General features: G+C 37.9%; 1 protein-coding gene across 3 annotated transcripts in view; it reads right to left on the reverse strand.

The window, feature by feature from the left end:
- The window catches only part of LOC113431027 (cystine/glutamate transporter-like), a 30515-nt gene extending 6846 nt beyond the window's left edge, over positions 1-23669 (reverse strand). Inside the window, exons 1-11 of one of the 3 annotated variants that reach the window (XM_026693404.2) lie at positions 23557-23669; positions 13880-14183; positions 9360-9486; positions 8199-8314; positions 7960-8085; positions 7371-7470; positions 7231-7275; positions 4087-4210; positions 3229-3332; positions 1315-1411; positions 278-427 (exon numbers count right to left, since the gene is read on the reverse strand). In XM_026693404.2, coding sequence (XP_026549189.1) covers positions 278-427; positions 1315-1411; positions 3229-3332; positions 4087-4210; positions 7231-7275; positions 7371-7470; positions 7960-8085; positions 8199-8314; positions 9360-9486; positions 13880-14075 — 1185 coding nt within the window. In that variant the 5' untranslated portion in view covers positions 14076-14183; positions 23557-23669. Of the gene's footprint in view, positions 1-277; positions 428-1314; positions 1412-3228; positions 3333-4086; positions 4211-7230; positions 7276-7370; positions 7471-7959; positions 8086-8198; positions 8315-9359; positions 9487-13879; positions 14184-20133; positions 21068-23556 lie in introns of those variants that run through there. The other 2 variants (XM_087968492.1, XM_026693409.2) reach the window with 2 other exon arrangements.
- Between the last annotated feature and the right edge of the window lie 2371 nt (positions 23670-26040).

Consider the following 26040-nt stretch of genomic DNA (forward strand, 5'->3'; position numbering starts at 1 on the left):
GTCCTCATTTTACCCACCTCAGAAGGATGGAAGGCTGAGTCTACCTTGAACCTGGTGAGATTTGAACTGCCAAATTGCAGGCAGCCAGCAATCAGTAGAAGTAGCCTGCAGTACTGCACTCTAACCACTGTGCCGCTGTGGCTAATAATAACAATGCCACTTTACTGAGTATATTTGAGAGGAATTAGACCAAAGAACTCCTCATTCACCTCCCCAGACTTAATGAAAAAAGAGAAAGCATTATGTTCCTAAGAAACTTCAAACTATCAAACCTTACCTTGAATGGGCTTAATATATCAGGATGGCGACACCGATGAACTATAAGCCCAAGGGTGGCTAATCCTATGAAGAGCCATCGGGAAAAGCTGAAGAAGTTCAACAAATGGTAAAGGTCTCCTACACAAATCATGGCTGTGACTAAAGGGAACTTGAAGAAACAAAAGATAGTAAATTAAACCATCAGAGTTTTCATAGGAAGAAGGCAGATATCCAAAGCTAACTTTGGCTCATTTGCTTTGGACAAAGCATGACAAGTATGTTGTTATTTTTCAAAATTGTTTAAAGGGTTTGCACTTGTATTTCCAACAGTTTCAAGAATCCAAGGTTGTTAATGCTTTGTGAAAGGAGTTTAAATTTCAGACATATGTTTGAAATGACAATAGCTCACAGGTCAAATCCAAACCAGAAAGAAATTTCAAAGCACAATATTTTAAACTAAATAAGAAAAAATCCACTGAAATATTTTATAAATCATCAACAGAAATCTATTGCCAATGTGGGCTGCCAAACAGTTAATGAGTTTTAGCTGATTTGAATGTTAACATATGATCAATACACCAGCATATTAATTGGTTCCATCAGTCTTAGAAGGTAAAATCTTGCAAATGGATTGCTTCATTTAAGAATAACACCTGGCATTTCATGAAAAAAAGCATTGTAGAAAATTTACCCAGAGAAGGACACATAGATAAATCTTGCAAAATCAGATGCCATCTGGATGTGTTGAATTACAAGTCGTAAAATCCACTATTAGCAATGGCCCTTCACTGCTATTAACTCCCTTTCATACTCCACAAATTGGTGAATGAGAGTTGTAGTCCAACACATCTAAGCGCCATCAGATACAAGTAGAAAACTAGCATGATTTTAAAGGCAAAACAACACACTTTCACAATTATTGGTATTATTGTGGTCAGATTATCAATAATACAGGCTGTTTGCATTATTGTCAGCTAAAGGTGATTTTCACAGGCTTGCCACATCAGAGCCACTGAAGTAAGAAATGAATCTGACACTATAGACAAAGCAACATACCATTAGCAAGACAGCTGGCAGTGGGGTATGGCGTTGGATGTGGATCATAGAGAAGAGGGTGGGCCATTGCCCCTCCCTGGAAGCCACAAACAATGTCCTAGAAGTAGAAAAATGGCTGTAAAAGAGTTCAAGAATGTAGGAAACTTCACAAGTAGAAGCCTGGTAGATTGGAAACACATTTCATAGAGGTAATTTTATGACATTCTTCAATAGCCCTGAATGAAATCAGGCAATAATATTTTTAAAATCTAAATGCATAAACAGTCAGCAGAGTGCCTCAAACTTCTCATTTCTCTTGTTTCAAAATAATAGAGTAGAGTAGAAAATAGAAAATAGAAAATAGAAAATAGAATAGAATAGAATAGAATAGAATAGAATAGAATAGAATAGAATAGAATAGAATAGAATAGAATTTTTGATTGGCAAAGTGTGATTGGACACACAATGAATTTGTCTTCAGTATATAAGCTCTCATTGCACATAAAAGCTATAAGTGATAAATCTTGATCATAGATCATAAAAATATATAATAAATCATAAGATACAACAGTCATAGTCATAGGATACTAAAATAAAATATGCTTATTTTATTGGTATTGATTTAATTAACTATTTATAGAGTGACCAATTCCTCTTTTATCTAAATGGTTCCTATTTTCCAAGACATATGGTAATTTCAGAGGAGATCAAAAAGGCCATCATTCAAGGTGTTATATGCACAATCAAAACAGCAGGAAAAATCTGCCCTTTCTTCTGAAAAGTTGGTTGATTTAGGCTTATCAGCTGTATCAGCCCAACCACTGCTGTTTGCAAATCTAAGTTTATATTTGTATGAACTTGATCAACAGTGATTTATTTAACAGTCCATGTTAAGCAAGCCAAGGCTCAGCATAATGTCCAACACCTGAAAAAGGAGTGTCTGTAAGAAAAACACAATTTTCTCCTCCTTTGTTTCAAATCATTAGAATGAATCATCTGAAGAAGACAATGGCTTCATTCCTCCTTCTCTCGTCTTTCCCCCCTGAAATTCCCACTTCTCTTTTATCTCCACAACTGACTTCCACATGCATTCACTTTTGTGTATTGAAAATGAGAACCTGGAAATTTGGGAGAGGAAACAGCTAACACCAGCTAACAGCTAACACAGCTAACACCAAAGGCCCAAGAAGGAAATGTAGGGATACAAAATTTGTTACAGTCCATCATTTCTTTGTTCTAGATAATTTCCATCCAATGTGCCTCCAAAACAAACAAGAGTCCTTGTTGTATTCTGTTACTCAGTTTCACATGCTTAGAGTCTGAACTGAATTTGGCATCAATCCTTGATTTGGGAGAAATTGTATCAATATCAAGTGTGCTGTCCTGATTACCAGTCCCTATCCTTCCTCTATGACAGCGGTGTCAAACTCAAGGCCCGGAGGTCAGATCTGGGCTGTAGGATGCTTAGATTAGGCCCACAGGGCCACCCTGGAAACAGCAAAGGATCAGCCCACAGGACTCTTCCAGCAAAAAGGGCTCCTGAGCTCCATTTTTTAGCTATGATGGCCTCCTCTTTCAGTAAAAACAGAGCTCAGGAGGGTCACACATGGCTTTCCCCAGCTCCTTTTTTGCTGGCAGAGGGTTGCATGAGCTTGGGAGCCCGTTTTCATTGGCAGAGTGCTTGGGCCACCACAGGTGCCCCAACACAAGTGACATCAAGCTGGCCATGCCCACCCCAGCCATGCCCACCTCGGCCCCCAGAGGTCAAACCCAATCCTGATGCGGCCCTCAATGAAATCCAGTTTGACACCCTTGCTCTATGACTTTTGGGTCCTAATCAGTGTCTGTCACAAGCCATAATAAGATCACTGTGACATGTGTCACGGTATCATGATATATATAAATGTAAACATTAGCAATTAGCCAACTACCAACCTTGAAAATGTAAAAATTCCCCCATTCATGGTTCCAAAACAAGACAGGGAAACCAAGATTGGAATCACAGAGATAAGGCTCTGGAAAGCTTTCCGTGCAAAACTCTGATGGGGGAAGAAAGGCATGGTTGTAATTCACATATGTGAAACACTGCATGAATCAACTCAGCTGCGAACAAAAACCACCAGGAGGCCTTCAGAGAGCTGTTAGGGCTCAACAGTATTTCATTTCTAGTTTTACACCTGCTTGTTCCTTATGTCTCTAATATTATTACTGCTTGCTTCATCAGTCTAAGAAAGCTTTGGAAATACTCTAACTACTAATCTTGAAATATCATGTGTTTGTATGTATGTGTGCATGCATTGATCTCTCTCTCTCTCTCTCTCTCTCTCTCTCCCTCCCTCCCTCCCACTCTTTTATCTATCTCTCAGTAGTTGTTCAAATCATTAAGATTGTGGACTTCCGCTCACAGAATTCCTTAGCCTGCATGCCAAATCCCATTTCAGAACTTTCAGTTCTACAAAAATAATAATATATAACAGAAAATTAAAAACAGAACTTGAGATATATATATTTTTAGAAGAGATAACAGTGCTGTCTCCACCTGAGCCCCTACCCCTGTGTGAATATTCATACTATTTGCTGTTCCAAGGCTTTACAAAGACAAAACAAACTCTTGGGAGCCTTATTCAGTGAAACGGTGCTTAATTGCCACTTAATTGCCAAACCTCTCTTCCATCAATTGCAAATTGAACCCTCTGGAATGTCTGTGTTGAAAGGGGTGCAGTGAGGGGTGCGTGTGTGTTTGCATGTGTTAGTTTAATCCGATTGTAAAAACAGCCTTGACTTTCAACTCACCACAGCCACTGCCTGGGAGACAAGGACATCCGCTGCTGTCAGTACTGTGTAATAGGAAACGTTGGTGAGCATATACCCCACAATCACTGTGATCACTGACACAATCACAGCCAGTGGGATATTTCTACAAAAAAGGAAAAGGAAATAGAAACATCTATGAGTACCTCTGTAGCCACCATCCCAATTAAGATTTAATTCAGCTGTCCTGGACCTTATACCCTCCAGAGAGGTTGGAAGTGCAGTTTTCGAATGGTGAGAAAGCATGACCAAAGTTGTTCAGCCCTCTTATGCCAGGCATTGGTCCCTCAGCTTCCATGAGAGGGCAGTTAGCAGATGGAAACCATAGAGTGGGAATCCCAAAGGTGCTTTTCCAAGAGGCAACTGGACTTTCTGGTTTTTCTTTGAAGATGTTTCGCTTCCAAGAAGCTTCTTCAGCTCTGAGTGGAAATTAAAGCCAAGTAAACTATCTTCTCCTCCTGGGACCAAAGAATGAAGTATAACAGAACTTCACAAGTTAACTTAGCTCAAGAGGCATTTAAACAATGAAAGCTCCAGGCAACAGTCCCAAAGGGAGGTAGAGTCAGGATAGCAAGTAGAAGATCAATTGATTGGAATGAAGAAGTAGGTAACATTTATATCCAATACAGGCCGGGATGATTTTTTTTTTCTTGTCACTGTTATTTTTTAAATGTACCACCTATATATATTCTGGGCTTCTTGGCCATATGACTGATAATAGAGGCCAAATTGTCCTCCATTTGGCATCCTAAGGTAATTTTCAATAATCTTGCTGTGCAAAATAATTCTAGCTAAGTTTAAATAGCAGCTGAACATGAATAGGATAGCTTTTAAAATAATCAATTAGTCAATCATAACAGAGCCGGAAGGGATATTGGAGGACTTCTAGTCCAATCCTATACTCAAGCATGAGACCCTATACCAGGGTGTCAAACTTCTGGCTCACGGGCCAGGTCCATCATGCACAGGCCACGCCCACCCCAGCTCCATGAAGGGGGGAAATGTCACATGACAGCAATGTGATGCCATGAGTTTGACACCCGTGCCCTATACCAGGGGTCTCCAACCTTGGCAACTTTAAGACCTGTGGACCACAATTCTGGGAGTTGAAGTCCACAAGTCTTAAAGTTGCCAAGGTTGGAGACCCCTGCCCTATACCATTTCAGAAATGAAATGAAACTATTATTATTATTTATTCTGGTTGTTATTATTGTCTCTTTTATTCATTAAACATGAAACTCAGTCAATTGAACATTTAAAAATGTATTACAAATATCAGTGACTGCCACTGATGATTGATACAGGTTGCTGTCAGCATCCTAGGCATCAAGAAAGTATCTTCTTAAAATGTATGATGTTCCAAATAGCGCAGTCTTTTGCAGCTCCGCTGATGTTATTGTAGGAAGCTACAACTTCTTGATGTATTTTATAAAATTCTTGGACATGCTACCAAGTACCCCTATGACAATGGGTATCATTCATACATGTTTCATCCATAATGTAGTTTTGATGGCCAGGTCACAATATTTCATGATTTTTTTCAGTTCTTTTTCTTTGATTCTGGCAATTATTGTTATTGTTGTTGTTGTTGTTGTTGTTGTTGTTGCTGTTGCTAATCTTTAGTGAAATTCACAGCCTTTGGGGCTAGTTGGTAGAGTCTTAACCAAGGACCTAGGAACTTTTAAGGTAGCCTCGGAGGATAGGGTGTTCCAAATAGGGTGGGTTTTTGTTTTTTTTGTAGAATCAGGGTATTCAAGTCTGATAAATTCAGAATTTCCAAATAGCGAGGTAGCCCTTTAGGTATTGCTCCAAGGGCTCCAATTACAATTGGGATAACACAAGATTTTTTTTTCCAAAGTCACTCAACTTCAAATTGTAAGTCCCGGTACTTTGTGGTTTTTTTCTTGCTGCTTGTCTTCAGTTCGTACATCACCAGGTATTGCAATTATTATTAGTAGTAGTAGTATTAGTATTAGTATTAGTATTATTGCTATTATTGCTATTACATCAATAGTTATTAATGAAAATTCGTTAAATGTTCCTTTTTTGAATGTAAATCACTGCTGTCATTCACTGCTATTAACTGCCTTTCAAGAATACACAATTTTATAATTCAGAAACATTTTTTGGAACAATTTCTCATCTCCCTTCATGTCCATGCATGGCTGAAGAGGCTGCGGAAATCAAAGTGTTTTAAATATAACATAAAGCCTCTAGAGGGAGCCAAAGTTAATACCTGGATGAGATTTAAATTACAGAGTTCAGGTATATGAACTTGTCCAGAAAACAAGCGTGATTCGAAGGAGGCTGAACCTTTTTACCAGTTTTGAGAGTGAAGATCTATATTTCACATTGTTCTCTCACTGGTTTGTCTATTCTCCTCTTCACAGAAATACTACAGTTGTAGTACAGCAAAGTTTTATAGAGCTTTGCTTGAGCAAAAGTTAGGGCAAAGCATCTTGGCAAAGCTGCTTCATTCAGTTCCACCCCAGCACTTCCAATAGCCAGAAGAAGTACTCTAACATTTTGCACATCAATTGGAATAGAGCTGGAAGGAACCTTGGAGGTCTTCTAGTCCAACCCCTGTTCAAGCAGGAGACCCTATACCATTTCAGACAGGTGGCTATCCATAAATATTCTAGAATCTTATAGTGGACTCAGAAGGACACATGAAGAACTTCTTCATCCCACTGAGATATCCTTAAAGCCACTTTCTTAAAGTCTTAGCATTCATCTTCTTAAAAAAAATATGCCAGTGGTCTGAAGGAAAAATGGGCATTTTGTTCTTTATCTACATAATAGGGAACTAATCTGGCTTGTCAGTTTTCTAGACAGTAAAGGCAAAAGCCTTAGCTATGATATTTGACTGCAAAATTAAAATATTATGTTTTAGTTTAGGCAGTGTTCCATCATTTCTGTCTTCCCATCATTTTCTTCTGAAAATACTATACCACAAAAATGTATCTTGTTAGGCCTGTTACTCTAGCCCAGTCTTCTCCACCAACCTGGTGACTTCCAGATGCAACTCCAGCATTTTCTACAAACGGAGGAGTTCAGTTATCTGGAGAGGGCCAGATTGGGAAAGACTAGTCTAAGTCAGAATGAAGTTTCATCTTTCCAACTCACCGTTCTGGCTTCACCAGTTCTTCTCGTACAAAACTAGTTTGAAACCTGCATGAAGGGAGGAGCAAGAGACAGAAAGGGCTGTTTCAGTAATGGTGAGAAATCACAAGAGGATTTCAGAAATATACACTAGGAATGCATACCATCCAGAATAGGCGAACATCCCTGCATAAAAGGCTAATGGTAGTTTGTCCAAAACGAGTGTTTGGGTATTGAAGGCATCCTGGAAATTTCCTGTACAGCCTAAAGAAAAGAATAAAATTATAAAGAAAGGCATAGCAGAAATAGACATTCTGATGATGGATAGATTAGTACCAAAGTCAAGTTTTATTTTATATGTATTCAAGTAACTTGGTGGTATAAGATATGATTTGCATAAGAGAAGTGAGCCCAGTTTCAAAACAGCTATCTTGTCTAAAAAGGATTTTGTTGCAGGAGATAAGAAGACGCTCTCTGTGCTTGAGATCTCACAAACCATTGCCAAACATAGACAATGAATGAATAATAACCAGATCGGATTACCATATTACACTAAGCCATGTTTTAACCATCATTTGTTGAGTAATTCATAAACTATAATGATTGGCTTTCTTATGGAGAACTTTCTCATCCATTCCTTAATTTCTGTCAAATTTTATAGGTTGAATTCAAAGCATTCAATCCTCTGAAGTATTCCTTGTGTTTTTATCATTGTGTTGATTAATAGACAACAAGAACAACAATGTGGAATACCTTGAGTTAAAAGCATCATGCCTGGGACGATAATGAGAGAGAGTGCTACCAACTTGATGATAGATAAGATGGTCTGAATCCGGGCACTCCAGCTGACACTCCAAGAATTTAAGATGAGGACAATGTCTAGAGTGGCAAGAAAGGGAAAGTATTTGATCTGCATGAGTTAAATACACAAAATCACCATGACTCACCCATGCTAGGGAAATAAAATGGCTAAGATTTCCATTGGGACTTACAGTAACCCAGGAGAGCAACAAGCTTCACAGCCAGGAGTGGAGACGGACAAGGTGCAAAAAATGGTTCCAATATGTAGCGTCCAAATGCTAAGGCGACAACAGCACTGTTGGCTGGTCTAGAGAAAAATTATAGTCTTTGAGGAGACTTGAAGATGTTACAGTGCACAATGCAACATCCTAGTGCAACATGCAGCTGATGGTGATGATAATAAAGAGAAGAAGGTGGAAGAAATAGCAGCAGCAACTGGGAATGAATCTGCAAAAGTCAGCTTCTCTCAATTATTTACTCTCAATCATTTTTTTGAAGCAATCAGATATAATTGTATACCATCTATAAAGTAATTTCAAAACCAAACTTCCTCTCATAAATAGCCATCAAACATTTATTTTTGTATTGATTGGCTGTCCAGAAATCATATCTGAGTTAATCATTTTTAATATTAACAATTGTTAGGGCATAGTACAAATTTTATGCACCTAGTATTAGGGATGTTGATGGAGGGAGAGGGTAGGTTAAAAAAAAGACAAGATGGTGCAAGGAACTGCACATTTGAAGCCCCAAATTTTTCTTCACATGGTCATGCCTACTGCTTCACTTTTGTGGCTATCCTGCCCAGTATTTTCCCAATTGGGTCAGCTGACTATTTGCTTTTGTATTTTCTTTGTATGTTATAACATAAACGGATTTAAAAACTGTTTTAAAAAAGGACAGCTGATTCAGGATAAAATAAAGGCAAGACATTCTATCCTTTTGCTAATTATGAAAGGTTGTTCTTGCCTCATAAATATAACAAGTATGAAAAGATGAAATTTGCCTAGGTCTTCTTTTATTTCTGTATCCAAGGCTGCAGATTATTCCATTCATGTTTGTGTATTAATTATACTCAATAATCAATGGTTCAGAACATTTCTTGTTCACTATCATGTTTATTGAATATTGTAATGCAGGGGTTCCTCACCCCCAGTCCATGGCCCAGTACCAGGCTGCAGCCTGTTGGGAACCAAGCCATGCAAGCAGTGGCCAAGCACATGAATGTGCAAGGCTACATTTATGCAAGCAGTGCATGCACATGCAAAACCATCCCCTCTGCCCTCCCACCACCACTGCTGGTCCACAGAGCCAGAAAGGTTGGGGACTGTTGTTATGATGGGAAAGTTTACCTTATAGCAAAGTATTCAGCCCACAGAAACAGGAATCCAGGCAGAGGACCTAGAGTTTCCAAGATATAAATGTAATGGCCTCCGGACTTGGTAATTCGCGTGCCCAGTTCTGCGTAACTCAAAGCACCTGGAATGATTTAATTACAATTTTAACAAATCCTGATGAAGACTTTATATTGGAAAGGTTTGGACATTCTAAAGTGCTGTCCCAGGAAAAGAGAAAGGGCTTTTAGGGCTTTTCTAGCCTAAATTATAGGCTAGTATTGTATATTATGTCCTCTGGCCTAAACACCTATGAAGGGACAGACACTGTGTTGGGATTCAAATAATTTAACAACTAGTTCTCTGCCCTAATGATTTCTTCCAACAACCAGTACACCAAACTGCTCAGAAAGTTAACAACCAGTTCTCCCAAAGTGGTGCAAACTGGCTGAATCCCACCACTGGACAGACAGAATACATTCAAAACAATCATTTCATGGTTAAATACATTCTGTGATCCTATCAGGTATTGTCTACTGCAGCTCTGGGGAAATGCACCCCTTTACTGAAGAAGGATCACCATTCCCAGTTTGTAGTAGCTATGCTTTCCTTCCCCTGCAAGGATGGGTACATTCCATAGTGAATTAGGTGGGAATGGGAGCTAAAATGAATGAAGTGATGGTACCCATTCCATAGAACCATGTCACATGCAGGGTGAGGTCAAAATTTTCTATTTGCAGTGGGAAGGAAGAGCTATCTGGAATCCTTGTTGCTCTCTGAGCTTGCTTGCAGACATTACATTGTCATGAAATTTATCACAATTGAATGATTATGTGCCATCGAGTCACTTTCAACTCCCAGCGACCTCATGGATTTTCTCCATGAAGCATTGGAAGAGCCACATATATAAGTTCCCAGTAGCTTCAAATTTTAGAGTATCAAGGGATGAAAAAAATTCTCCCACAAATGAAGGCAAGTATACATGTCCCAGAATAATGTTGCAGGATCCAATCTGGGTTTGTCATCGGGGCCAAAGGTTTAGGCTTCCAAGCTTTCAGATTTGTGGGATCCTCAGGGAATGTCTCTCTACCGGAATGTGTCATGTGTACATTCTGGTAGAGAGACATTCCCTGAGGATGGGCTCCAGCACGAATCTGAAAGCTTGGAAGACTAAACCTCTGGTCCCAGTGACTGACCTAGATTGGATCCTGCAAAAAGTTCTCTGTTTGATAATGTCAGTCAAGACCAAACAGTATTGGGCAAAACAATGAGCTGGAGGTTTTAGAAATCAACTTAGTTTTGTGTGAGTAAAATTGATTCTTATACTGAAGCCTACTCATTCCCAGCTTAGCTTCTAGCCCTATGTTCATGCCATGGAAACTCATCAAGAACAAAACACAGATATGACATTTAGAGAAGCTGGCTAAATGCTAGAACCCCACTGAATTGGAGTACATCATGTTTGTTTTCAAAATGGTGCCAGGCTTTCTGTAGGAAGAATCCTCCTCTCTCACCACCCCACATACACATTTTTCATCAAAATAATGTTGGATATATTAGAGCCTGGGGGAAAAAAGAGATGGTGACTTGTTCTTCCCCCTACTTCTGTTTTTTTATTTATTATTATTATTTCTGCAAATCTTGGGATTTCCTTGAACGTACTGATTTCTCCTGCTTGTTTTCAATAGTAAAACTTTGGCATCTAGCCATCTTCATTCAATACTCAATGGAGTGCTAAGAGAAAATCTTGCTTTTGATATTCGAGACCAGTTACGTTACAACTACATTACAGAACAGTGGGATGAATCTCATGATTGGAATATAGCAATTATACAGCTTGATCAAAAGGGAGAGAAACAATTGAAAGGGAGATTATTTCCTGTTCAGAAATCCAGGGGAGCCAGGAATGCAACAAAGAGTATTAGTTAAAATAATAAGTAAAGTTAATACAATACAAAAAAATACATTGTAAGTAAAATTTTAAAAACGAAAATAAAATAGTAAGTAAAAAAGTAATACAAATACTTTTATTTGTGAGTATCTCTATTGTCCAACCAACCAAGGAGAAGATGCAGTTATGCTTTGTGGGAGTATACTGTAGATCTTTCTGAGAGGCATGAATGAGAGTCGTTGGTTGCAGAGGTGGTATTCAACAGGTTCTGACCAGTTCTGGAGAACCGGTAGCGGAAATTTTGTGTAGTTCAGAGAACCGGCAAATACCACCTCTGACTGGCCTATTCTCTGCCTCCCGAGTCCCAGATGATCAGGTGAGTCTTTTTTTTTGTTGTTGCCCTGCACAGGAGAATGGAGCTGGAAAGCAGGTTAGTGGGATGGGAAGGGAATGGGATTTTGCAGTAACCTTCCCCCAGGAGTGGGGAGGGAATGGGGATTTTGCAGTATCTTTCCCATGCCACACGCACCAAGCCACGCCACCAAGCCATATTACGCCCACCAAACCATGCCCACAGAACAGGTAGTAAAAATTTTAGAATCCCACCACTGATTGGTTGGGGAACAAACGCTGCAAAGCATAGTTATTTCAGGAAATTCCTGATTTGTCTTCCTGACAACTTTCACCTTCAGAGTACAGAAAAGCACAAGAGAATTAGCTATGCTTGAACGTAACTAACCAGTAGGAGAGGTTTAATTAAGGAAGTGAGAGGAGGAGGAGCATAATGCTACGATTCTTGACCATGTAAAAGCAATAGCACTCAGACTTATATACCACTTTATAGTGCTTTACTGCCCTCTCAAAGTGGTTTACAGAGTCAGCATATTGCCCCCAACAATCTGGCTCCTCATTTTATCCACCTCGGAAGAATGGAAGGCTGAGTCAACCTTGAGCCTGGTGGGATTTGAACTGCCAAATTGTAGGCAGATGGCTGCAGAAGTAGCTTGCAATACTGCACTCTAACCACTGCGCCACAAAGGCTCCTGGGATTGCTAATGTTAACACTGGGATTCCTAATGTTAAGGGAAAATAAAACTGAATGTATACCTGGGACTTTAAAAAAAAAAAAAGACAGCTCAAGAGAATTGAAGATGAAAAAAAAAAGCATAAATGCAAATAATTTCAATGACAGACACATTTAAAAGATAGCAAGAGAAGCCCATGTAGGTATATGAAATGCCTATCAAAAATTTGAAAATGGAAAATGGCATTTATAGAAGATGGAAAGAGGAATGTGATAGAGCACCAGGAAAAATACACATAAACTAGAATTGGAGGAAAGGTGTCAGAAAGGCTCAACATTAGATTGGTGAAGGGAAAATAGCCATCCGCATTCAAAATGGAAACAATGGAATCAGTACTGCATTAATCAGCTCAGTGAAAATGGCAAAATGTCAGCAGATAACAAAAGAGAGGCATTACTTAACTCTTATTCTGGCTCAGCCCTCTTTAAACATAGGGTATTTTACAAGGGAATTGGAAAGGTAAGGATGTAGAGATAGAAGTGAAGCACGAGATTGATAAAAATCAGGGAATATTTATTTTGAAGAAAAAAACCTTCAGAGCCAGATAATTTCCCTTACTAACCCTAGGGTACTGTCAATGGTCTTGAGAAAACCAGGAGAACATGTAAAATGACCTGAGATGACCTGAGGAGAGGTTGTTCTTATCCTCATAAACAGGAGAAAAGTGGATTGCGGGGCCTGAGAATTGAATAGTCGGATACTAATACCTGGAAAAAATTCTACAGTAGATCATGAGGTGATTGATATGAAAATGCTTTGAAACGGATGTAGTGATTATTAAAAGTCAGAATGCATTTGCAGATAACACATCTTGCCAGGTTCATCTTAACCGTATTTTTATTAAGTTGAGACTTTGTTGGAATGCTCTAATATACTAGATCCACTAGATTCAGTAAAACATTTGTATTCTGACCTTCTGAGAATATAAATCTGGAATCTCAGGAGTCAGAGAGCATTAATTTAGTAAATTAATTTATTAATTAGTAAAGTCATGGAATCAATTATTAACCAATCCATTATCCTCCACTTAGAAACAAACAACCTACTAATTAAAAATTTGGTTTCAGAAAAAAGCTATCCTGCAATCTCTTACACTGCAAAAACATATGGACTACACAACCCGATCAGGGCAAAGCAATAGACACAATCTACATAGACTTCTGTAAAGCCTTTGATTCAGTGGTACATGACAAACTACTCCTAAAGCCTTATGGTATCTCTGGACATCTGCATAACTGGATAGAAGCATTCCTGTCAAACAGACAACAAGTGGTCAAAATTGGGAGTGTCCTATCAAATTCTGTACCTGTCAACAGTGGTGTCCCCCAGGGCAGTGTTCTAGGACCAACTCTCTTCATACTCTACATAAATGATCTCTGTGATCATATCAAGAGCAACCGCGTTCTCTTCGCTGATGATGTAAAGCTGTTCAATACCACGTTTTTTTTCCAGCAGTTAGCTAGATATGACAATAGCTACCAATTCAATAAGAGTCTATCACACTGCACCAATAGAACTTCTGAACCCCTGAAAGCTGAAGACAAAAGAAACTCACCACGCACCAAACATAGAGAGAATTCCACAGGCAAACCAAATGATTAAGGAGAGGCCCACATTGCCAGAGTTTTTCAGGACCCCCTTGGGGGAGATGAATATGCCACTGCCCACCATGCTCCCAATGAGAAGTGAAAAGGCCCTGAGAAGTGTGATCTTCTTCCTCAGAAAGACAGCCTCTTCTTTCTTCTTAGATTTACCCATGACTAGTGTGATTCTGGGTCAGTAGAAGAAGAAGCCAACGTCAAAGATTTTGATGCTGGTGAATGTCTTGAGAGACCATAAAGATCCTTCCTTGGTTTCTTGGTCAACCTGCATTGAAAAAGGAAGAGCATTAATGTTTAAAGCTAATAGTTAGGATAGAATTGTAATAGAATGTTGAAGCAAGTATAACATTCTTATACCCATAGTTGCATCCTGACATTAATGTGATGGCAGGGGCATAATAGCCTATATTACATCCTCTAGTGTTTATAGTCCTCAACTTACAGCCGCAATTCAGCCCAACATTTCTGTTGTTAAGTGAGATATTTGTTAAGTGAGTTTTGCCCCATTTTGCGACTTTTCTTGCTTCAGTTGTTCAGTTGTTCAGCTGTTAAGTGAATCACCGCTGTTCATAAGTTAGTAACTTGGAATCACTTCATTGTTAAGTGAATCTGGCTTCCCCATTGACTTTGCTTATCAGAAAGTCATGACGGGACACAGCAACGGTCATAAATATGAACCATTTGCCTAGCATCTGAATTTTGATCACATGATCATAGTGGATGTTAAAAAGGTCATAACTGTGAAAAACGGTCATAAGTCACTTCTTTTAGTGTCACTGTAACTTTGAATTGTAACTAAATGAACTGTTGTAAGTCGAGGATTTTCTGTTTAATGACAAGCTAGTTGATTTTCTGTTTTCCAGCTACTAAGGAATCTCACAAAGAAGACATTCTATCATTATTTGCAGGTTTATTGTTTCCATCTAAGAAACATATATGACCTTAACTCCAGCCACATTTTTTTCACTTCTTTGTTTCCCACTATGCACACCACTGATATCTGATTGAGGGTTCACAGTTTGTAATTATTTTGAAAACTTTAATCTGATCTAGGGAGTTTACAGGTAGTCCTCATTTAGTGACAACAATTGGGACTGGCAACTCAATCGCTAACTGATGCAGTTGCTAAGTAAAATATTAAGTGACCGCAACTGCTTATGAGTTTATTACAGCTTTATTTTTTTCATCACCAGGAGAAAAGAACAGAAGTCCAAAGACCGTATGCAGTAATTTGTGTTTATTTGTATACTAATACCAAGAATGACTGTCCCATGAAACATTACAGTTTATTTATTGACATATGAAACCTTAGGGGAAAAATCAGATAGAAGATAGATAGATGGATGGTTGGATAGATAGATAGATAGATAGATAGATAGATAGATAGATAGATAGATAGATAGAAGACAGAATATATAAATGATAGATAGATAGATAGATAGATAGATAGATAGATAGATAGATAGATAGATAGATAGATAGATAGATAGATAGATAGATAGATGATAGATAGATGGATACTGTAGATAGATACTGTAGATAGATAGGCAGGCAGGCAAGCAGCAGGGAGACAAGCAGACAGACAGACAGACAGACAGACAGACAGACAGACAGACAGACGACAGAGAGTAGCACTAAATCAGGTGGGCTGCAACTAATATTGTAGGTGCTTGTTACATATGTGTACCTTTGCTTGATTGCCTATATTTTCTTCTCACATGGATTTGGAAGGTTACAAATACCGTACATCCATTTGGGTGCACTATTGATACTTTCAACTTTGTAGAGGATGTAGTTCAATGTTAATAATGAACTTGAAGCCTGGGAGGGATGGGTAGACTGTAATGGAGTAATAGATCTCTTCCATCCTCATTCCCAATCATAAAAATGCAAGAAATTTCCCCACTCTCTGTCTCAACCACATCCTGTTTTGCAGAAAAGAAGGGGATAATTCTGCTCATTTAAAGCTATGTTGGCCTATGTACCAAACACTGAAAAACATGAAACCTAACTCTGTTTCCTCTCTACTATTTTAGGAACAGATACTTTTCGTAAAGTGAAATATCCTGATAAAGCAAATTACTTTGGCTTTTAAAGCTGAATTCTTTTATAAAATGGATTAAAATTCAAGTATGTTAATCCTTGTAGCTACACTTAATACTGTTCTGTATGTGAATAGTACAAATGCAACTTTTATAAATATCTGTTTTGTTCACATTATGGATTTTTGGCTTCTATTACATCATATTATATATTGTATTTTACTCAAAGCATCAGGTGATAATTTAATGGCTCCCTCAGTTCTGTTATGTAAATTTAAATTAATTCAAGCATTTTATAGGCAAAAGGAATACTCATTGATCTCTCCCTTTCTCCCTCCCTCCCTCCCTCTCAACCAAGTTAAAATAGCAGTAAATCCAATGACAAAATCTGACCCAAAATATTTGGTCATAGATAGATATTGTAGTTTTAACTATGTTATGTGAAATGAATAGATTTGAAAACAATAATTTGAACAGAGCCAAATGTTCAAACACCAGGGTTTTCCACTTGCATAAGATCATGTCTTCATCTGATCTCCAATCTGAGGAAACCTTAAATTTAAATTTAAGCCTTAATCTGAATACAAATGGGTTCCTCTTATTCAGCAAAGGATATTACCAGCCTTTAAGCTGTCAAGGATCAGGACTATAAATTAAGTTGCAATTCAGAAATATTTATTGTTCAAGCCTACACAAGAATTTAGTCAACTAAATTTCAAATCTCAATTGATAATGATCAGTGGAATTCAAGGGAGGCTGGACCACTTATGGCAACACAAAGACTCTAAGCTGATGACACATTTAAGTCCAGCTCTCCCTGCTCTTCTCCTACTGGAGCCAGGTGATTTATAGGGATGGAATCCTAAGGAATGGGATCCTACTTGCCATCACTCTGACACTTATTGTGTCCCTAACCAATCTAATTTGAGTAACGGGATAGTCTGAATCTTTCAAACCAGCTGTTGCCACAAAGTCCAGGTCTTCAAGACAATCCTCAACTTAGAGTTATGCATTAGAAAGAGGACTTAGCCCCCTACTAACTGATAGTTGGTTCCAGGGGCTCTGTAGTGTAGTAGAAGGGCACCAATTTGCCCATGCCTATTCTTTGTTAGACATCTTTAAATATATTAATGACATGGAGAAGAATTTGCTGATAAAGCTAGGGTCCTTGTGCCATGCAACCCACCTTCCTGCAGCTATTAGTTGTTAGTCATGTTATTGATACATAGACAACAGGAAAAAGTAGGGAACTGGGCTTCTTCAAAAGCCATTAACTCTCCAATTCCACAGATTAAACCTACTTGCTTTCCCAACCTGGGAATGGAGGCAGGAAAAAGAAATGACCTAATTAAAAGAACAGTACAGAGGAAACAATCCTCTCATTCTGGTCTGCGATCCCCCATTACACTTGTCAGCTGTTTGTGGACTACTTTTTGATCCATATGTGCAAAACCTGGAGTGAGTTTTGATTGATGACTAAACTGATTAATCTGCCCATCTGTCAGAGCTCACCTTTTCTCAAGCTCTATCCCCATCTATATGGCTAAATTCGACATCATATTTGTCTGTGAAACATGGCTCAACGCATCTCTCCCTGACTCCATTACCACAGTAAGAGACTATCAAACAGACAACAAATGGTCAAAATTGGGAGTGTCCTATCAAATTCTGTACCTGTCAATAATGGCGTCCCCCAAGGCAGTGTTCTAGGACCAACTCTCTTCATACTCTACAGAAATGACCTCTGTGATCATATTAAAAGCAACTGAGTTCTTTTCGCTGATGATGTAAAGCTGTTCAATACCACAGACAATACTGCTACCCTTCAAAAAGACCTTGACTATGTATCAGAATGGTCAAACAAATGGCAACTTCAAATCTCAACAAATAAATGCTCTGTCTTACATATTGGCAAAAAAAATCAGAAAATAAAATACAAGCTGAATAGTCAAGATCTTGTTGATGATCCAAGCTCTGTAAAGGATCTTGGAATACTCATCTCTAATTATCTAAGTGCTAGAGCCCACTGTAACTACATAGCCAAAAAGGCATTAAGAGTTGTTAACCTAAGCCTACGTAGCTTTTCCTCTGGTAATATCACACTTCTAACTAGAGCATACAAAACATTTGCTAGACCAATACTCGAATACAGCTCATCAGTCTGGAACCCACATTACGTATCTGATATTAGCACAGTTGAGAAAGTCCAGAAATATTTCACAAGAAGAGTTCTCCACTCCTCTACTCGCTGTAGAATACCTTATGCCACCAGACTTGAAATTCTAGACCTAGAAAACCTTGAATTACGCCGTCTTCGGTCTGATCTAAGTATGGTATATAAAATCATACATTGCAATGTCCTACCTGTCAATTAATACTTCAGCTTCAACCATAACAACACAAGAGCACACAATAGATACAAACTCAAGGTTAACCGCACCAAACTTGATTGCAGGAAATACGACTTCAGCAACAGAGTGGTCAATGTCTGGAATACTCTACCTGACTCTGTAGTTTCTTCCCCAAACCCCAAAAACTTTAACCTTAGACTGTCTACTATTGACCTCACCCCTTTCCTAAGAAGTCTCTAGGGGGCGTGCATAAGCGCACCAATGTGCCTACCATCCCTGTCCTATTGTTTCTTTTATTTTTCTTATATGTACCCATTTCATGTATTCATAACTACGTATATACTTATACCTATTATCTTGTAAGCAATTGACAAATCAAATAAATAAAATAAATAAAAATAAATCTCATGTTTATTCTTTCCTGCTGGCTGGTGACATTTGGTGGTAGGGGAGAGAAAAAGCACCGAGAGATCCACCAATACAATGACATCAAAAGAAAGGAGTAAAGGGGGCAGGAAGGTGAAAGCAGCACCTTCACAATGCAAGCTCTACCATTTTAAAATGTGTGTTCTGATATCATACCCCCCCCCCACCAAAGCAGCTCATGGTGTGAGACTACTGTCATCATTCTGATACTTCAGAAATATAATATTTGCAACTAGATCTGGATATAGAAATTTCCCAATGAAATTGCTTCAAATCTCTTCAAAAGTGAAACAACACATTGCCACAAATGTTGTTGATAACAGCAATGGATCTCTCTCCAACTTAAGTCTCCTCCTGTGCCTCAGAACTACACAACTTTAATGCCTCTTAGAGAAATTATAACACAGAGATCTGTGACCGGCGATATATGAATCAATAGGCCATGCTGGAGCATTGAAGCTTATGAATATCAACAAGACAGGGAAATAAATTAGAAGCCTATTCATTGAAATAAGGAGTGTAACATCTGTTGTCATTTTCTTTCTCTAGGTGACAGATGATTTTCACATTGATAAGTGATTTTTAAAACAATGAAGTGCAGAATGCCCAGTTTCGTAAGAGAAAGCTTCCTTCCCCATATGCTGAAAAAGTACAAGAATCCAGAATCTTGCTACCTTAAATTGCCTACACGTGTATTTCTCACAAGAAAATAGAGGACCCCTTGGAATTCATGTCTTATACACTTAACCTCCTTTCTAACAAATAGTATTTATCACTTTCTGAGTTACTTGCTCTTTGGGTTAACTTTTTTTTATTCCAGGTTAACACGAGAGACATATGACATTTTACTTGCTTATCTTTCTTCTTTACAGTAAGCAAAACTTATTGTAATGCTCTCCTTTTTCTCCAACAATCTCTTACTGAAAACGATAGGAAAATTCTAGAAGATCTGAATGTTTAAAAGGCTTGTTTCACATTTACAAAACAACCTAAAGATACTGTGTACACAGTCTGCTACATAATGCTGGGACTCTGTGTTTCTTTAATGTGAGGTATATTTCTAATTTTGAAAACACAGTCAAAATAATTGAAAGCATCAGTCAACAGAGCCTCAGTTTAGGAGACTTGAAGGGGACAAAGGTTGTTAAGAATGGTGGTTGAGGTCCTCCCCTAACAGTTATAGACACAGATATTGAAGTCTGGAGTTTCCTCATATATACCACGGGCTTCGCTTCTAATCTAAGAGTCAATCTTATGAAAGCCTTTAAGATGACAACAATTCATTTTTCATTTAAACTTCACACCATTCCCATAATTTTCTTAGGTTAGCTATACTATTCTTAGCACACATTCATCAGCTGTTAATAACAGTTCATACATAAGAAAAGGCACTTACCCAGCAATTAAAGGAACCCTATAGAAATGGGTTGATGCAGGATTATTTAATCCACCGAACAATGCTGAAATTGAATTCTCTCATTTAAGTAATCTCTAACAGCAAGAATGGGCAAAAATGTCAAACGTCAGACTCTCCTAATTTAACAAAGAGTTAAAAAAAATCTTAACTTCTTTAGAAAATAAGCAAGGAATGTGAACGCATTAAGCAGTGTAGATAAGTAGGATCACAGAACTGTTGAATAATAAGAACTGGTAAATGAAGAGCCAGACACAAGTCCCTTAGCAAATACAAAACAAAACAAAACCACACTCTTTTTAGGTGCACATTCAACTTTGGAACTGGTTGGAATCCTTCAGGAATTTATCAGAAGCTTAACATAATTATCAGTTTGGCTTTTAATTATTAGATTGACTGTATGTTCAGCTTTAAAAGGTACTTTTCTTTTTAAAGAGTCATCAAAGGAAAATCCTCTAGTTGAAGTCTATTCTAACTGAACGTTATTTTGTCAAAGTTCAATACAAAGAATCACAAAAAAGAAGTTAGGATAAAGGTTGCTATCAAAAGCTGGCACGTTTTGATCTCAGTTGGCAGACTAAAAAAGGCTTCTCTTTCTACTAAATTGGTACTGATGTTTTCTAAAAATATATCAATCTGTATAAAGAATCACAGGGAAATGTTATGGAAATCATTATATCTTTTTACATTCTGTGTATCACTTTTTTCCACTGATGGAAAACTGCCAAGCTATCATTAACAGTAGATAAGTACTCAAAAGCAAATAACAAAGAAGCTTTTCAGGAAAATAACTGGATTTTCCATGAAGAAAAAGTAACAGTGGAGCATCCTGGTAACAAATAAGGAAGCCCATTCTTCCATAAATACCCACTAACCTCTGTACATTCAGAGTACTATGTTCATAATGAATATAGGCAATAAACTGTTGAGGTATTTATGACTTAGCCCAGTGCAACCCTCAAAGCCAACCTTCTCAAACATTGTGCCCTAGATATATAGTGAATGCAAGGCTATGCTGGTTCAGAATTCTGGAAACTATCTGAAATGGACCACATTGGGGGAGATTTGTTGAAGCTGTTACATTAAATCCTAGAGTCTTTCTATAAAACAGGTGAAAGAAATCCAGTTGCATGTAGAAGCTAATAGTTCAATCTTTATCTTGGTTGGCAGAACTTTAACAAATAGAGAGCCATCATTCTATAATGGCACATTTCTCTATCCTAGTGATAAACATATGAGGGATTCTCATCTTGTAGAGAAAATGGAGCAGATGCAATTTCCCAAAGACCTGAATGTAATTTCCATAGCTCCTCCAAAATTTAGATTTTCGATGCCAAGAGAAAATGATTCATAAATGCATTATTACATATTAGTAATAAATACATAGTAGCTCATATAACTAGTTGGTCCTAATTTTAATTCAATTACAATTAATCGTAACTTTTTCTCTGTCCCCATCTACTTTTATGCCTTGGACCTACCAACTTTTGGGGGTATCATTCATGGCACACCATTCAGTGGCAAAAATAACCATACTTTTTGTCTTTCTCAAAGCCCATGAATTAAAGAAAAGAAGAACACACCAAAGGAACTTATAATATCTCTCCCAATATCCTGAATAAGAACCTACCATTCTTAGAATAATTGATTCTACTGCTGAATTATTCTTATTACTGAGATTTAAAAAAAAAATCATGGAAACAAAATCTGCCTTTCTGCAAAACAGAAAGATAGGAATGAAAATTATTAAAACTTAAATATCTGTCTCTTTCAGAAGAAAACTTTGATGATTCAAAAAACTTTTTAAAAAAACCCAAAATTTGCTTCTTTTGTGGATTTCAACATTCAGCCAACCAATCCTGTTATTTTGAGGAAGCCCAGAGGGAGAAAAACCCAGCATGCTGATGCCTCTTGGTCAGTTCCTTCTGTGAACAGCAGGATCTGTTTCAGATATTCCCAAAGAGATTTCACCTTTTCCCATACGAATCCAATGACCCTCCATTTTGTTGGTAACAAATGAAAAATAAGCAAGCCCTTTTCCATTCAAGGACAGGAGAGGTTTTTGTCTCATCCTGCCACTGTTTTTTTAGCTGTGTTGAAGAAAACAAAAATAAAGGCCAGCATTCTGTAGGGGTCCAATATTGCAACAAACAATTTTATTCCCAGCAATTTTTATTCCGTTAACTAGTTCAGCTCCAGTAATTAGCACTAGTATTTCTCATATGAGCAAGACACCAGGAGTGACCCCACAAGCTTTCCTAAGTTTTAGGAACATTTGCCTGTGACTTTGTTTAGAAACAAAACACTAACCTCTTCATTGGCTTATATGACTTTCAAAGTAGGTAAGACCCTTATTGCAAAGAATGTGTCTATCGATAGCAAACAACAAGAGGATTGCAATAGAGCTTTTGTACTGAAAGGCACATTGCCAAATGCTAAAAAATGAGTGGAAGGAAAGCTGTCTTGTTACTCTGTTCAGTTTGCTTGGAGAAGCCAAGAGCAGGTCTCAGATATTGTGGTGAAGATTTTCTTAATCGGTATTTTTATCACAGAAAAAAATAAATAAATAAAGCCCAGACTGTTCAGAGGCTCACAATAATGAAAAAGTTAGACAATAAAATGTGACCTTTAAGCATCCATCCCCCAAATGCCACCCCAAAAATCGAACATACAGTTTGAGCACTGCCCAAAAAAAATTCATCCAATCCTTTGATGCCTTAGTGGCTATCCTCTCTTTCGCAGCCCATATTTGCTAGCCCTTTTCGATTTCCTTGCATGCGGGCTTTGTAAAGTGACACTGCAAGAGCTCTTACATTCCTCACAGCTGAAAGACAAATAAAACAAAAATCTACATGGTCATAAAGAAAAAAGAAAAAGTTTATTTTTTAAAAAAAATCTCCTTGCAGCTTCCCATATTACCGAATCAGCTTTGCAGATGACATTCCAACATAATTCCAATCGCAAGGATGTTTATGAAATAGGAGTATCCAGGGAGTTGACAGAGTTTTCAACCCCCACCCCCCAAAAACATATTTTCATATGGACTGTGATTTTCTAGCTAAGGATGCCTGCCTACTGCCCATAATCTCAGCTTCATCTGCAGAATTTTATCAGAGTTTTTCACAACACCAGGACATGCATTATCAAGTGGCAATTAAAGAACATTTTTTAAAATGGCAGTCCTATCCCTGGCTTTTTTCTAACCTTCTGGCAATTTCTGCTTCTATGCTATCTATTCAAGAGGCTTCTCTAGCCTTCCCAATCTGTAATCGGATAATTATAACCCCCCAGTCAACATGACCAGCTGAACATTCTGGGAATTGTAATCCAACACTTCTGAAAAGCAAATCTGAGCAGATCTTTATGCCTAAAAGTTATTTCTTTCATCATGTCCAAGTTACTCACTTGTCTTTGCAGATGTCCAGCCACTAAATTGTAGGAGTACCTTAATTCTCCTCCAGAACAGAGCTCTACTGGATGCTTTCTCTGCTGTTGGGCTCAGCTGTTATCTATTTATTTAAAAAAAATAAACCCAAAGGACAAGTTGCAGTTGAGCAAACATATTTTCCTTTTAACTCTGAAGTTGCTATCATCATCATCATCCTCTTTCTGGATTATTAATAAATTAAAGTTTATATATATATTTAGAAATGAGTATATTTCTCCTTGTGATTAGATAATTTAGACTGGAATAATCTTTGCTTACCCCTGTTAATGCACCACAGTACTGTTGCTTTCTTATTATTTATTATTTATTATCTTATTCTTTCATCATTAATGAAAGATGCCCAAATGGGATGTCTATTTCTGTGCATAATGTTGTATGTTATTCATTTACACTATTTTTGAAAGGCAAGACAAATTGTTCCCTAGTATTACTTTTTAAAATTTAAAAAGAAAACCTCCCAGAATAAGTAGAAAAAGAAAGTAAGACTTTCCCACCGGACAAAGTGGCAACAGTTAGGTAGCTAAACCAAATCAAAACTAAATAAATAGGAACACTGTTCAAAGAGGTTTTGATGCCTGTGAGTAAATATAATGCCTACCTCCATCTAAACTTTGGCACATTTTGTGGAACAGGCATCAAGCCAAACTTGTCTTCCTTATGCTTGACATATGATCCTCCCAAAGCTAATGGGATCAACAAAATTCTGCTGTCAGGAACACAAAAAAAGCCTTACTCCATATTATATGATAAGTCCACCTAGCTGTGTATTGTTTTAGACTGATTTGTTGCCACTTATCACATATGTTTTTTCTGCTATACCTGGAAATCCCAGGCATTCTACCTGGGATTTCCTTCATACAAGGCATATGTAGAATTCATACAAGGCATATGTAGAATCATGTGGATTCTTGATTGAATTCCTTAGTATAGGCCAGGGCTGTCAAACTCCCAGCCCATGGGCCGGATGCATCATGCCCTGGCCATGCCCACAAAGGGGGAAAAAGTCCCAATATGTCACATAATGCCACCATGACGACATGAGTTTTACACTCCTGGTATAGGCTGTTATTAAGAATTAGCTTTCCGCATCGCAGTGGCTAACTTGGTGTCTTTGCAAGAATAGTAAGGGGAGGCTGTTATTCATTACCCCCTTCTCCCTCCCCCATTCTCATTCTCATTATAAATCTATCTTTTCAAACATAATCACGTTATGTTTTCATTACATTTTATGAATATCCATGAATAATCTTTTGTGATAAATGAAAATTGATCAGTAATGGTTTGATAGGCGATGGAACTAGGACAAAGAGCCATAATGTTAGTTAGCAAAACACAGCCAGGTATCCTGATTAACACCAAAGACATAGGATGGATGAATGTTTCTCAACCTTGGTAATTTGAAGATGTGCGGACTTCAACTCCCAGAATTCCTCCACCAGCCATGCTAGTGGCAGCATTCTGGGAGTTACAATCCATACAACATTAAATTACCAAGGTTGAGAAACATTGGAATAGACTATTTCCCTTCCCTAACCTACAGTGCCTTGATTTTTTTCCTTTGTTCCACTATGAAAGAAAGGGGGGGGGGACTTCTTTATAATTTTCTAGAGTAACACAAAATGGAGATAAGACTTGGGTGTTTTTTTTTTTTAACAATCAAAAAAATAAAAAGTGGGGGTGGGTTTTGTGGGGTTGAATTCAATTTTTGAGCAGACACCTCGACAACAAGAACATTAGCTAGTTAAAGTTTGGATGTGAATCTCCTATTGTTCCCAGATAGCTTGCCAACTTCTAAAGGTCAATGTCCAGAATACAGACACTGTCTAGAGTGGACACAGTAGGTCAGAGTTCATTTCAGCTTCAGGCATCTATTTGCCCTGATAGACTTGAATAAGCTAATGTTTGGGATAATCACCATGCTCAAACTACAGGTAGCCCTCAACTTACAACCATTCCAAGTTAAAATGGCACTGAAAAAAGTGGCTTATGACCATTTTTCACACTTATGACCATTGCAGCTGCTCCTTAATCACATGATCACTTGGCAACTGATTCATATTTATGATGGTTGCAGTGTTCCAGGGTCACATGATCCCCTTTTGCAACCTTCTAACTCTTCAACATCTTCAGCAGTGATTTGGACAAGGGGATAGATGGGGAAGTCATTAAATTTGCAGATGACACCAAGCTGTCAGGAATAGCCAACACTCCAGAAGATAGGCTTAAGATACAGAAGGATCTTGATAGACTTGAACATTGGGCACTATCTAACAAAATGAAAATCAATGGTGAAAAAAGTAAGGTTCTACATTTAGACAAGAAAAACCAAATGGACAGGTACAGTTTAGGTGGTACCTCGCTCAATAGTAGTAAATGTGAGAGAGATCTTGGAGTCCTAATGAACAATCATTTAAATATGAGCCAGCAGTGTGCTATAGCTG

Source organism: Notechis scutatus, chromosome 6 (genome assembly GCF_049901735.1).
Source record: "Notechis scutatus isolate UNSWTSFEM ecotype Mainland chromosome 6, rNotScu1.2, whole genome shotgun sequence".
NCBI lineage: Eukaryota > Metazoa > Chordata > Lepidosauria > Squamata > Elapidae > Notechis > Notechis scutatus.